This window comes from Mytilus galloprovincialis, chromosome 2, assembly GCF_965363235.1.
Source record: "Mytilus galloprovincialis chromosome 2, xbMytGall1.hap1.1, whole genome shotgun sequence".
Lineage (NCBI taxonomy): Eukaryota > Metazoa > Mollusca > Bivalvia > Mytilida > Mytilidae > Mytilus > Mytilus galloprovincialis.
The window spans coordinates 664,855-680,397 of NC_134839.1; the positions used below are offsets into that span (position 1 = coordinate 664,855).

Sequence of the window (15,543 nt, forward strand, 5' to 3'; positions counted from 1 at the left end):
ACAATAATACATAAATAACAACAGACTACTAGCAGTTAACTGACATGCCAGCTCCAGACCTCAATTAAACTGATTGAAAGATTATGTCTTCATCACATACATACCTTGTAGTATGCCCAACTTAGACAGCTCTGTATAACCTTCACTCATACTAATACTAGACTTATTTGATCTTAATTCTGTTGTTTCCTGTGATCGCTCTTCATCTAGTAATATAGAAACTACCTGCAAATAAAGATACAAAAAAATATTAGTAGATAAACCAATTGATTTTGGCACGCAAAGTCAATAGAAGACAAGAAAAAATGTGTAAAGAGCTCTCCACTCCCCACTCCTAATTTGTATAAGAATGTTAAAAAACCTTGCTTTGCTATTTAAAACCCTAAAATCATGGATTCAATGACATGGTTGGTATGGTCTGATAAATTGTCAAAATTCTTGTTCTTTTAACGTATCATTCCCTTATTTACTTATGAAATAATTTAAACTTTTCCTGTATGTTTCGTATACAGTCAAACCTGCTTGTGAGACAACTGTATGAAACAAAAACCTGTGTTAAAAGACCACTAATATAAGATCCCTGTGTAGTACATTTCATATGAACTGAACCTGTATTGAAAGACCACCTGTCTTAAGAGACCACTTTTTGCTCTCCCTTAAGTGGTCTCTTAAAACAGATTTGACTGTATATATTTAAAAAAAAAATTTTTGTCTAAAACACAGGATGTGACAAGTCAGTCGCAGCATACAAACTTTTTCACCATGATTAATATATAGAAGTACAGCTATATACCCACTGAGTAGCAAAAAAGAAATATTTTACCTGTCCAGCCTGTTGTATGAACTTAGAAAGACGTCCTAAGTCTTGTTGTTTATTCTGTTGTGACTGTTCTTCATCCTCAAAGTCTTTTTCACCATCACCTCCTGCAAAGTATTAAATCATATTTTACTAAAATACCAATACAATGTAAAAGAGCATTAAACTTAAAATTACTTGTCAGATTCATAAATTTTCTGTTTCTATTCTAAATCGATTTGATGTTTTGTCAGATAATTACTTTTGATTACTATGGATTCATTTATTTTGTGGATTTTTGTTGGTATTAAGGTGGTACCTAACACTACAGGGAGATAACTCTGTAAAATCAGCTAAACGTTTTAATTACATTGTGTTGTTAGGTCAATATCAAGCTTCTCAATGATCAAAATTATTCTTTGTCGAACTGCTATATAACCAGTGTAATTTTTCTGATAAAATGGTTGGTTCAAATTTTTTGAAATCTTTATATTTTTGTCAAAGGGTCAAAGTAAATACTGTGCCAAAATTTTATGAAAATTTAACGAGCCGAATTAATTTTAGTGAAAGTGTTAGGTACCACCTTAAAAACTGTTTTCAACTTCATATTTTTGGTTTGCCTTTTCCACTCTATACAGCACTAAAAAGAATGAATCTATAGTACTTCGGTTTAAAATTTACAGCTTACTAAAGCATATAGTTGTGGGAGGGGGAATATAACTTAAAGACCAAAAAGCCTATTGTTTGTGCGCATCAACTAACGCAAAGTGACATAAAAGCTCTATGGCATTGTTTCTAGCAATGAAAGAACGTTAAATTATAACGTCCTATTTCGCGTTTTTCACAGATTCCAGCATGTGTACGCTTAAAAATACGTCTCCCAAGAAAAGAGGAATAAAGTGTTGAGCTGATATCTTGTGGAAATTTAACACAAATGAACACAAAAGCTACTACACTATATTTAACCTTCGTTCTAATGAAAATAATAAAATGTAAATTTTGATCTAGACTTTTTGCATTTGCGCCGATCTGCATTTTATTTTTTTTATTCTTTCACATGAGTAGAATAATGATAAACATTTCACATGATCTTGCTGAGATCACCACTTTGGATAGCTTGTTTGTTTATTTTGTATAATTATTTTTGTATAACGTCCAATTGAATTTAGATATCATATATACAGGTTTACATACCTATATATGATAATATAATCTTAATTACAAAGCTTGAATAAACATTTATTATATCAAACAAAGCAAGGAAGCCAACCAAAGTTTTACCCTACATGCAGTAGGAAATTAGCTGTAAGGCAAAACCCATTAAAAAAATACTCAGCAAATGTGAATTAAAATCAAATTTTTGGTCTTTAAAACTAAATTACTGTAAATCTAACTTATGACAAAAACAATTTCAAGAATAATATCCAACATAAAATCTCTCCCTTTCATTTATGGTAGCTACAACTATGACCGGAAAGACTGAAAACAAATTTCGATTTTCAATGCCGGCAAAAAACTTTTCTTTGTTTTAATTTCACAAATGAGCAATTTAGATTTATCATATTTTATCCTGTTCTTACTTTGGAGTTTTCAACGGAAAATTATTTCTAAATGAATTCAATTTTTGAATTAAAAACTTTTTGTATTTTATATTTACTGTCTCTTTTATTTAAAACATGTGAGGTAGTAATAACAGGGATTGTATTTTATGATAGATGTATAACGTTTTAGAATCAAAAACTTTAATTCATATATTATACCAGTATTTTCAATTTCCTTATATTTAAAATATTCAGAAATAATGAATTCACAAACTCGATCCAATAATTTCGTTCGTCTTAGTCGGGAAAATAATGGTATAAAGAAGTCTGTCCATGCTTTTGTGTGTCCGTCTGTCAACAGTAGCAAATGAGTATGTTATGGCAAACTTCTGAAATTGACGCCAAAAAACCCCCACACATCTAGGGTAATATAGTCAAATACTCTGAAAGTTAGCCTGTGCCTTTTCAATAATTTTGCTAATTAGGGACAGAGGACAAAAAAGACTTTCATAATATTGATTGACAGTTGGTTGCTTTACGCCGCATAATAAAAGCGGAGTATAATGTTATTTCAAACAATTTTCCATTCCCACGGATGGTGTTTCTGAAGGTTTTAAATATTGTGTGGCAACAACATCATAAGATCTAATGAGACACAGACATTTAATATCTTGTATTACCGGATAATAAAGTAGGTGAATATAGTTGTTATTCTTGGAAATTTTAACGTGTGTTCCAAACGTCCAATTTGCGATTTTTTTCAAATAGTGCGCCAGCAAGGAAACTTTGTACTATGATGTCTAGATGCAATGTTATGAAGAAAGACAAATCTTTTCTTCAAAAAGAACGAGAAAAAACCATGAAAATCACTCACAACTTTTTTGAAAGGTCGGTGACATACACTTTTATTTGGCTTTATATTTGAAAAGTACACAATGCAGTTTCCTTCTTGAAATTTTTGTGAAGAAATCAGTGGTAGATATTTTTTAATACTGGAAACGTTTTTCATTTTTACGTTTTATTTTTGGCGGGAATGAAATAAATCATATTTGTAAAGATCAAAACAATATGAATCTTACTCTCTTCAACCTGTATTTGATAGATACAAATATATTGTTTAACGTGAAACAAGAATTATGCTTGTAGGTTTGATATAAAGGATTTTTTGAGTTAATAAGCAAATGTTATGTTATTTATTCGGGAAAACACGAAACTGAGGTTGCTATAGTGACAAAACTAATTTGGTGACCCCCCAATTTTCTTCATCATATTTTGTTCCCTTAATTGTGAAATACCTTCACCCAAAATTTTACAGAAAAATCACTGGTAGAAATAAATAGGCTGTTTGGTCCTTAATAGGAATGGTGTACATAATAAACCCTTCACTTTTCTCAATTTGTTTGAAAAATAACCATGTGTCAATAATAAGGTGCTTTTATTGTTGTTCTTCATGTAGAAGTTCTTTGGCATTGAGCTTTATAGCATGTGTGTTCTCAACAAGTTTGTTAGTCAATTCTTGTTTTTCGCTATTTGTTCTCACTGTTTATAGGTATCGTGAAAATTAGTACAAAATAACACCGTTTACATTAAAGCTCAGGGAAGGAAAGCCATAATAATTTTTTTTTTTAGACAATAGTCCCACTTACTGCCAGATCCAGCAAAGTCTTCCGGTGGATGTTGTGTCCACTTATTTCTCATATCAATCTCTTCTGTTTGTATATCACGATCTATAGCATCATCATTGGTCTGCACGTAGGCCTACAAGCATGTTACAATAAAAAATTATATTTACTTTTACAGCTGACATCATACATGTATGGTAAAAACCCAGGTTTTATCAGTAATGCTGAGCCCAGTGGGAAATACTGGGAAAACCCAAATTTACTGGGTAATAGGGGCAATACCGGAAAGTATAAAATACTGGCCTGAATTTTCAAGAGGATTCAGTGATCAAACACAAATGCAATACATTTATTAACCAATTTCTGCCTCATCATCTTTACTTTTTTACTTTTAAGATTCCATGCATGTGTAAGCAAATGTCATATTTTTAAAATAACTTGCATTGTGCAGATGGAATATAGCAGGGACTGCGCTGTGCGTCACCAATGTCGCAATTTGCGATTTTTTATTTCATCTGGCGACAAAATACGGTTGCTGGCGATAATTCTGGTGCTAACATTTTCTTATGTAAAAATGTTCATTTCCTGACAATATCGATCTTCATTTTAATTGGTAAAAGCTAAGTTAAAAAAATAAATTGTACAAAATTTTACCTGGCGACAAGTTTATGACTTCGTGACTTAATCAACAGTTACAACAGGTGTCATAATCTGTTGTTACAGGTAATCCATTTATCAGATGGGTCATTAATGATCATCCACATTAATTAATTCAATGGAAATGGTCAGTCCAGATTTTGTCTATTTCAATTGTTTAAATTGTTTTAATGATAAATATTATAGCCTTAGTTACACAGCTTCCAAATATCCTTCCGTGAAAAATAAAAAGTAAATCTTTTGCAGTATAAATTTTACCTTTTGAAATCATATGTTTGACATCATTAATTTATTGAAATATTTATATCAAACACAGTTGATTAGTTGTAATAGAGAAAACATATGATTGGTTTGAAAAACAATGTAACTTTGACCTCTGTAGCAGAGTTCAAAAAATTAATAGGTCACAAATATATATTTCAGATTGTCTGTTGTTTTGATGAGGGGGAGGACAGGGGTAAGGGAGACAGGGAGAAGGGGGTAGGAGAAAGAAGAAAGGGGGTGGGAGAAAGGAGAAAGGGGGTAGGAGAAAGGAGAGGAAGGTTGGGAGAAAGGAGAAAAAGTTGGAGAAAGGAGAAAAAATAAAATATCTCTCCTTTAAAAAAAAATTCTAATATTTAAAGAAAAAATATCTCAAAAGGAGATGTTTTATTCTAATGGGAGAAAGGAGAACAGGGGTAGGAGAAAGGAGAAGAGGGGTGGGAGAAGGGAGAAGGGTACCCCCCTGTCCTCCCCCTCTTTGATGACAAAGATTATTTTATTTTTTTAAATTGATCTTTAAAACTGGTTTTAATCCAGAAGAAAGTAAAAACATAACAAGACTGTACCTTCTATGAATATCTATATATCCAAATTAAATTAATTAAAGCTGTAATCGATGATCACAAATTGAATGCTTTGTTTACAATTGTTGAAAGCCATGTGCTTTTTGGCGGGGAAAATTCGGGAAACCTCCCTAACAGGTAACAGTTACATTTCATTGTTATTTATAGAAAGTAAGAATTTCATTTTGATTGACTGCTAAGAATTATTCATGAAAAAAATCATAATTTTATGGGGTGAAACTGATAATACTTTAATACTCTACATCTAGGGGGGAGTAAAATAGAAAAAAAGGGGGGGGGGGGGGTTCTTTTCTTTTCTTCATAATATTACAAATCTAAGTTAACCAGTCTGAAAAGACTTGGTTAAATGGATTTTAATTCTGAAACACCACTCTATGTCCTTTATTATTTCCATCATGATCAAAACAAGCTACATGTATAAGGTATTTCAAATATATATTATTGCCTTCATAAAAACATTCTAGACTATTTTATAAGTATGTACCTGTAGAAGAAAAAAAATCTGGTAGAGCCTAAAAAAAAATCTACTGGGCCTTGGAAAAAACTTTTGGGATCTGGGCTGGCCTTTGGAGAAAATGTTAAGTATTGCAGATTCTTTATTTATTATACAAATTTTCACTATTATGTAAAGTTAAACACCTCTTATTTTGTTTTCTTCATTCAATTACCCATTTTTTCTTATTCTTTATTTTTTAATTCAAAGACATTTTCTCTATTCTGTAGCATATATATACTGACCATAAGCTAATTTATATTCTTGTACATACTATGAAATACTGACATAAGAAAATTAAGTACACATGTTGTTTTGTTGTTTGTATGTATAAAAAAACCCTCTGCAATAACTTACTTAGTATTACATGTTAAATGATGTAAAGTGCAGGCTGAGAGCATAAGAAATTTAAATTAAACATAGTTTAATTTTTTGTAGAAGAAATAAAGACTTTAGCTGGTTCCAAAGTTTGCTCCAAGTTTTCAAAACAGGCGACAAAATATAGAAGGTGGCAACTTTTCTGGCTCCAACTTTTTGGGAGCCAGAGCAGCCCCTGCAAAGAAAGAGTTATTCTGTTTAAAAACAGAATATTGTGATTTCAATACTAAAACAATATTTAAAATGATTTAAAATACTTAAACTAACATGTTGAAAAACATCAGCTAACACTTTGATAGTTTCAGGCATGTGTACAATTTTCTTAATGGAAAAGAAAGAGATAAGGTGTATCTTATGTATCATATGTGATAATGTGTTTTATTGTGTAGAAAATAATCAAAAAAGAGCAGATAATAGACAAAGGCCATCAACAGGTCTTGAACCCAGCGAGAAAAATCACCCCCCTGATACACCTATTGTGGATAATCCTACAGATGTAACACTAGTGTTTGATTAAAACTGTACCTGTCGTGTGTCAGATCTACCATAACTTCTAATATACAACTCATATTCTTTGACTGGAGGCAGATCCATTATATCAAAGGTTACTGTGTCTAACTCTATCATTTCTAACAGATCTCGAGCTCGTTTAGATGTTTTTCCGTATGTTTTCTGGGTCATAACCTGTCTCTTTGCTGATAAAAAGTTGATAGCACTGCTTTTTGGACGTGTCCTTTGGACAGGTTCATCTGGACTGCTGTCCCTATATCCTCTACCTCTATCTTCAGGCTAAAAAATATTCATTTAGGATGTACTAAGGTGAGGTTTAGGAATTTGTATCAGATTTTTGGACTCTTCGGTTTTTTCCATCAATACAGCTTATAATCATGATAATATTTTGCCCCATAACACCCTTCGTTCTTTTATATCAGACTTTAGTATACATAGTTTATAAAACTTCATTTACCATAAATTTAAGCAGATTCTTGATGTCTTTTCTTTTGATTTGAGACCTTAATAATACAAATGCAAATATAGGCTAAAAATCTGAGTCAACCTTTTACCACCATTTTTCAAAAAGCAAATATCTCTAAAAAAAGTTCCATAACCTATCAATATTTCAAGCTTATTTTGTTCCTTAACAAATACACTTTTGGCTTATAGTATCAATTTTAAATTCTTGATTTTTATAATTTCACCTAAGTGCATCCTTAATAAGGTAAATAAATAATCTAATGTTCTTCTGGGGACGTTGAAGCATTGTAAAATTACAGTATTGTGTCCATTCAATCCAAGGGAACTATCAACCACAGTTCTATCTTTTTCACAATCTTTCAAATAATTTTGACTCTTCCTGTAGGTATCTGTGATCTCTAGATGTGGCTAATTCATCAAACACATATTTAATTACTGATTAGAAACAAAATATTTCTAATATCACTTTTTCGTTATGTTACTTATATTATCCTTATTTCACGAAATTTTCCTTTGATCTTACTCACTAATTATTTTCTTTCTCAAGTGATATGAAAAATTATGGCTAGAAACTAAGGGAGCACATGCCATTGCCAGTGAAATTAACAACGTTGTCATAGGTAAAATAGCCATAATCAGGTTATCATTGGTCATCTCAACTGGATTGTTTTTCTCACTTTTAACGTGTCGACTATAGCGAGAAAATCAATGTCTTTGAGATGACCAACGATAATCTATAACTATTACTGATAACATATTTACCGAGTCAGATCTGTCATATTTGTCCTGTTTTGAGGAATCTTTATATAATCTATCATTTTCTTCATCTAAAGCTCGTAAAACATCATTCATCTCATCATCCTGAAATAGATTGTATAATGTATTCCTTAAAAATGTCATTAGCCTCTCTGGATTTCATCATTTCTTAAGGTCTTTCAGATAGATGTTTCATTACAAATTTTACCACATTTCTTTATTTATAAAACAAAATACAATGGACCAAGTCAGAAATAGTGTCGCCGAATGATAAAAGAAACTCATTTGTTTTTTAGACATTCTGTTAGGTCTAGCTATCAGTTATCAGAAGACTGAGGTTGTACAATGTAATTAACAAGCATGACAAGGGTGGAAGTTCATTTTCTTAACTAGTAAAATTGAGAATGGAAATGGGGAATGTGCCAAAAAGACAACAACCCGACCATAGAGCAGACAACAGCAGAAGGTCACCAACAGGTCTTCAATGCAACAAGAAATTCTCACACCTGGAGGCGACCTTCAGCTGGCCCCTAAACAAATATATACTGGTTCAGTGATAATAAACACCATACTAAACTCCAAATTGTACACAAGAAACTAAAAGTTAAAATAATACAAGACTAACAAAGGCCAGAGGCTCCTGATAGGACCATTCACATGTAACAAAAAACTTTTGATTGTTATTGTTTTCTTCTCGGATACATAGGCCAGTTTACATCATTATTTATTCCTTTCTTGCAACATTTTCTCCAAAGTCTTTGAATCTGTTAATAATAGCTAATAATTAAATTATACATTGAACTATTCAAATAACTTGATAGATAAGTGCTGTATTATATCAAAATATGAAATAAATACTTGCCTGAGGGCAAACATAGAACTTTAGTTTTGTTCTTTGCTGTCTTATTGTCATGTATCCCACATTTTATTTTATTCAATATTATTATAATGAAATATATGTAAAGCATGTATAGTAATATTGCTATTTTTGATATTTAAAAAAAAATCCAGAAATAGTCTAAATTGTGTGCTTCCTGAAATTAAATATATATATGCATGCTGAATGAATACCCTGTATATCCTATAAATTAGGATATTGATAATAAAGTGAAAATTTGCAAAATTTAAAACCAGCCATATGTGTATTATATTTTTGCACAAAAAAAAGAAGTGTTATTGCAAAGAAAATGAATCAAAGATTATCAACTGGTTGAATAAGATTTTACCATAGCAAAGTGCAAAAATCACAACCTTTGTAAAATTGTTAAAAGCAAGTATATTGCCCATTTATTTCTCTTATCATATCAGTATTGTTTATATTTCACCTCAGCCTAGTTTGATGCACAATGATATAATGTTCTTTGCTATTGTCTAAACAAATACTTGTACAATACCAGTTAGTATCAGAAACTCACATTTTTCTTATATATTTTGTAGCAGGAACACATTTTGAACAGTGTGCCTAAAGTCAGTACATAACTACCTAATTTTTTCGTACATGCAATTTCATTTAGAATCAAGTTTTTAATGTAAGTTTAGAAATCCAAATAATATTTGAATAAATTTATGATCTAGTCTAAATTGCCATGCAGGATAAATATGTGCAATAAGGAATTATATGTTGCAATAAATTTCAATATGTGCAATAAAAACATTGTTTTCCATAGTTGTACCTTAAGAACTGATTGTGTTGGGAAATTTTCAACACACACAAAAACATTAAAGTAAGGAATTTGTGCAATAATGGGACACTTCATTGCACATTATATAGGCACAAAGATATTTACAGAATATTGCAGTCCATGTCTAGGTTGTCTAGGTGTTATAGATGACAAGTTTGTCTACAAATAAATTTCAAGCTTTTAAACAAAGGCATACACATTAAGGGATTTTGCAATATTTTGATTGATTAATTGTTGATTGCCTATTGTCCAGGGGCAAATATTTCATGCATGTTCAGGATGGTGCAGCATTTTAAATAAATAATACCTAAAATAAGGGCTTATCTATTACCATAGAGTGTTAAATGACTTTCTCTTATCCATAACATTGGCAAAAAGTCTAAAAAGCAGCTTTTAAATATCATTCAAACCATCAACTAGCATATATTGTTATTTTGCTTTTGAATGTCTCAAACACACTATCTCTGATTTTTTAATAGCCTGCAACTGCAATTTGTATTGCTATAGAAGAACACACCGCAAATTTCTACTCTAATAATGCAAAACAGCAATACATAATAAAATTTTAAAGAAAGGAAAAGATGAATAAATTTTTTTATAAAGATTTGTGTAGTAACTTACGCCAGTCAGGGGTACTACTTGTACAAGTGTATTTTATTTACTTGAAGAAGTAAAAAAAAATATACACATATAAGTAAATAAATAATGTTTGAATAATCTCCCCTTAATTTTCTAAAAAAATTACTTGTATAAGTAAATTTTTCTTACAATCCCACAAAAATCCTCAAGTTTGAGATGTAAAATCATACCTTTAATGATTTTTCCCAGGTTTGCTCAAATTTTTTCATTAAAGTTCAATGTTTCATCTCATTAATTCATCAAAGGAACTGATTGAGCAAAGATCTTGTATATTTGCGCAAGGCCTTCAAAAATTGCTCCTTTGGGGCTTGTAAATGAGCAGTGTTATGAAGATAACAGACAAATGGGATTTTCATTGTCCATGAAATTATACTTAAATGATTAGTAAAGACATCTGTAAAGGGTACACAATTTAAAATTCTATTAGAGCAAAGAAATCTTAAGAATTCAAGAAAAGAAGAAAGGATGATTTTTTTACTTATACAAGTAAAAAATTCTGAATGCCTAAGGGACATAACTAAGCCCATTTTTTTTTTTACCTATACAAGTAAATAAAATTCACTTGTATAAGTATCCTACAAATTTACTTATATGTGTATATTTTTTTTAACTTCTTCAAGTAAATAAAATACACTTGTACAAGTAGTACCCCTGACTGTACGCTATGATTATATTCTGGTCTCTGATAAAAATAATATCTATAAGGTATAGTTAGACATTACACTTTTATATCAAATATAAAGAATTTTGCATAAGGGAGTTTCTTTCTAGTAATGCAATGATAATATCATACACATACTTTTTAATTTCTCATATAGATAGAACTATACAAACTAGTTAGATTAGTTGTATTTTAATATAAATTTCAACATTTTGAAATAGTTAAGTGTAAGTAATTGTAATTGTTAAAATACATAAATACATAAATACATAAATACATAAATACATAAATACATAAATACATAAATACATAAAATGAGGTAAAGAACAGTAGTATGGGCCTTTTCAGAAACTCTTTTTCGAAAACTGGAAAATACCTCTAAAATTGTAATTTCAAATTGATTATCTCTCTTGTCAGGAATAAGAACTGCTTTGCTGCAATGAAGCTCATTAAAGGATCAACCAGTAGTGGTTTTTAACCCTGTTTGATCCGTGAACCAGTATATATACTAGCTAAGGAAATAGTTTTTATTTAATAAAATCAGGTTCAAGCTTTCTGATGTGAGTTTCTAGAAAGTCCCATAGTACAAGAACATCGAACAACACCTACTGACACAAACAATGTCTTTATAGAGTAACCTACCTTCTTTGGTGGGTCCTCATCCTCATCCTCTTCCTCCTCAAAGTCATCATCATAGTCCTGCAATAAACTTAACTTTATTATTTATAAGTTAAAGAAAAATAACAAAAACTAGATATCATTGAGATGGGAGCCATCTCTGTGGGCCCCGCTGTGAATAATGTGCATTAAAAAATTGTATCTTTACCATAGGACATGGAGTTGTCAACTGAAACCAAAGTTTTTGACCTTGACCTTTGACCTAGGAAGTTGTACATAAATTATGACACACCCTTTGGTGTTGGTTTATTTACATGTCAAGTATAAACTTTGAAATGATAACGGTTATCTAGATATGGAGCGGACACGATCTTCACCACAGGACACGGGGTTGTCAACTGAAACCAAAGTTTTGACCTTGACCTTTGACCTAGGAAGTTGTACATACATCATGACACACCCTCTGGTGTTGGTTAATAAACATGTTAAGTATTAAGTATAAAATCATAACGGTTATCTAGATATGGAGCGGACACGATCTTCACCACAGGACACGGGGTTGTCAACTGAAACCAAAGTTTTTGACCTTGACCTTAAACCTAGGAAGTTGTACATACATCATGACACACCCTCTGGTGTTGGTTAAAATGGATGTCAAGTATAAACTTTGAAATCATAACAGTTCTCAAGATATATAGAGCGGACACGATCTTCACCACAGGACACAGGGTTGTCAACTGAAACCAAAGTTTTTTGACCTTGACCTTTGACCTAGGAAGTTGTACATACATCATGACATGCCCTCTGGTGGTGGTTAATAAACATGTAAAGTATAAAGTATGAAATCATAATGGTTCTCTAGATATGGAGCGGACACAAAGTTAAAGTGTTACGGACGGACGGACGGACGGACAGACTGATCACTATAGGGCGACCTGCCTAAAGGCGGGGCCCTAATAACTAACTCCAAGGAAAATTCAAAACAAAAAGTCCATAATCAAACGGAAAAATCAAAAGCTCCGACACATCAAACAAATGGCAAAATCAAAAGCCCAGACACATCAAACAAATGGAAAACAACCTTCATATTCTTTGGTACAGGTTTTTCTTATGTAGAAAATGGTGGAATAAACCTGTTTTTATAGCTAGCTAAACCTCTCACTTGTATGACAGTCACATATATTTCCATTGTCATTTCTGGTTTTATCAAATTTTTGCAAACAAGCTTATATGAAATTTGAATTTTGTACAACACTTGAAATTTGTGGTTAACCTCAATCAACCAATTCATTAGTACTCTAAATATAATTACATGTAGTAATTTTAAAACAGTACCTCAAAATCATCCTCGTAACCTCCATATTCATTTTCTTCCTCATCTTCCTCCTTGGGTTTTGATCTGCCATTCACTGCAGATTTTGTTCTCACATCCTAAAATTTAAATAGAAGTTTTTCATCTTCATAAAGAAGTCATGCAATATTTTAGGTTTGACCTAACAAGAAATTTAACCCTGTGACCAGTTTTTTAAGGAAAATTTGACTTCATAGAAACAGTTTTCTATATGAAAACCTATGAATTAAATAATTGAGTCCGTCTGAGTAAAATTACTGTATTCTTGTATTTTAATTTCAATACACCACAATTTCTCCTTTAATATATCGGAAAGTAAATCTTTTTTAATTGCTTTGAGAAATTCCTATGAAACATGCAGATTTCATTGACCAACTTTAATATTGCAGTTGTTTTGGATTATCATATTATTTGTGTATTTATAGTCATGTGATCAGGTATCACTGAAGTTAAATAAGCTCTGTCCAAGAGGGATTTGCACCATTAATAGTACTATAGGGTTATTGCATGAATATTGGGGAATATTGTCCCGAGTAGAATTTTATATTGCACGAGCTTGCGAGCGCAATATATGTTCTACGAGGGACAATATTCCCCAATATTCATGCAATAACCCTTTTATTGTATAGCAATATAATATTTAAAAGTAAAAATTGGTTTAAACTAAGATTTTGTCGTTGATGACGTCATGAATTTTGAAGATTTATTGCACTAGTGCAATATTAGAATTTATTGCACGCTAACTTTTGGTTACGTTCTGTGGGAAATTTTATATTGCTATACAATAAAGTGAAATATCATGTTGGTTTTGATTAACTTTTATGTAAGTAAAATAAACCTAAAACCAAATAGAAATTTTCTACAATAATAAACCATAACCTTCAACACTACAATACAATACACCTTATCACTATTTGTCCGCCATTACTGGATATCACACAGGTTCCCGTAAAATTTTGACATCATAAAACAAAATATCTGATGCCACAATGGAAAAGTGATTGTTGTATGCGTCAAAAGTTCAAGCGGCCGGGTCAGCCGGCATTAGCGATAAGGTGTATACAAATCAGTAACCTTTCCCATTACAATAATTAACTATAACCTTCCATATTACAGGAATTAACCATAACCACCAACATTAAAATGATCATTGAAAAGTACCATAACCAGAATAGAAAGACAAAATACAAAAATTTCCTAACAAATTAAATAGAAATGATTTTTTTTTCACATGCAATTGCATATTATTTTTATGTAAGCTTTACAAGAAGAACATGCAAAAGTTTTCATGCAATAATTTTGATAAAGGTTTTCTTTTTTGTACTTGATAATAAAATATATATGTAGTTTTTTTTTAATGTAAAAAAAACAAGAGGCTGTCACAAAGACAGCAAACCGGATTTATTAATATTTATTTGTGTCCTGGCAATATCACAAGAACCATTACTGATGAATGGTGAAAGTGAAAATCGTCAATATCAAATTTGACCTCCATTTTGTCATCAGTATCAACATATTAAAATTTGAAAAGCTTAGATTGAATGGTTCATGAGTAAATGCAACAACGTGAATGGAAACGCCATTTAACAATCTTTCAAGAACCATAACGCCTGAACGGTAAAAGTCAAAATCGTCATTATTGAACTTGACCTCTATTTTGTCATCAGTAACAACATATAAAAATTTCAAAAGCTTTGGTTGAATGGTTCATGAGAAAATGCACGGACACAACTGGAAACACCATTTTTCAATCTTTCAAGAACCATAACTCCTGAACGGTGAAAGTCAAAATCGTCATTATTTCACTTGACCTCTATTTTGTCATCAGTTACAACATATTAAAATTTGGGAAGCTTTGGTAGAACAGTTCATGCGTAAATGCACGGACACAACTGGAAACACCATTTTTCAATCTTTCAAGAACCATAACTCCTGAACGGTAAAGGTCAAAATCGTCATTATTGAACTTGACCTCCATATTGTCATCAGTAACAACATATTAAAATTTGGGAAGCTTTGGTAGAACAGTTCATGCGTAAATGCACAGACACGACTGAAAACTCCATTTTTCAATCTTTCGAGAACCATAACTCCTGAACGGTAAAAGTCAAAATCGCCATTATTGAACTTGACCTTCATTTAGTTGTCAGTAACAACATATTCAAATTTTAAAAGCTTTGGCTGAACGGTTCATGAGTTAATGCACGGACAACATTTGATTGCCGCCCGCCCGACCGCCCGACTGCCCGGCCGCCCGCCGTACATCCCCAAATCAATAACCGACATTTTTGTCACAAAAATCCGGTAAAAAACATTAAAAATTTTAAGCCAGTTTCTCACTTACTACATATTTGTAGTGTGTAATGTCTATCGTTTTGTAATTAATATGCCTGTCTGCTTGTTTGGTTTTGTTTTTGTTTTGTATTTTAGTAACAATCCTATTGTTCGGATTTTAGACTATTAAAATTCTAATTCTCTTGAAATATCTAGTACAAACTTATTTATATTTTCTCTAGGTTAAAATCAACA

General features: G+C 31.4%; 1 protein-coding gene across 9 annotated transcripts in view; it reads right to left on the reverse strand.

The window, feature by feature from the left end:
- The window catches only part of LOC143062632 (cytoplasmic dynein 2 intermediate chain 1-like), a 72,768-nt gene that overhangs the window by 43,032 nt on the left and 14,193 nt on the right, over positions 1-15,543 (reverse strand). For 6 of the 9 annotated variants that reach the window (XM_076234309.1, XM_076234313.1, XM_076234310.1 and 3 more), the window contains 9 exons: positions 12,999-13,094; positions 11,688-11,744; positions 11,046-11,066; positions 9,851-9,904; positions 8,070-8,168; positions 6,858-7,121; positions 3,984-4,095; positions 824-924; positions 105-225 (listed from right to left, as the gene is read on the reverse strand). In XM_076234309.1, coding sequence (XP_076090424.1) covers positions 105-225; positions 824-924; positions 3,984-4,095; positions 6,858-7,121; positions 8,070-8,168; positions 9,851-9,904; positions 11,046-11,066; positions 11,688-11,744; positions 12,999-13,094 — 925 coding nt within the window. The remainder of the gene's footprint in view (positions 1-104; positions 226-823; positions 925-3,983; positions 4,096-6,857; positions 7,122-8,069; positions 8,169-9,850; positions 9,905-11,045; positions 11,067-11,687; positions 11,745-12,998; positions 13,095-15,543) is intronic. The other 3 variants (XM_076234306.1, XM_076234308.1, XM_076234311.1) reach the window with 3 other exon arrangements.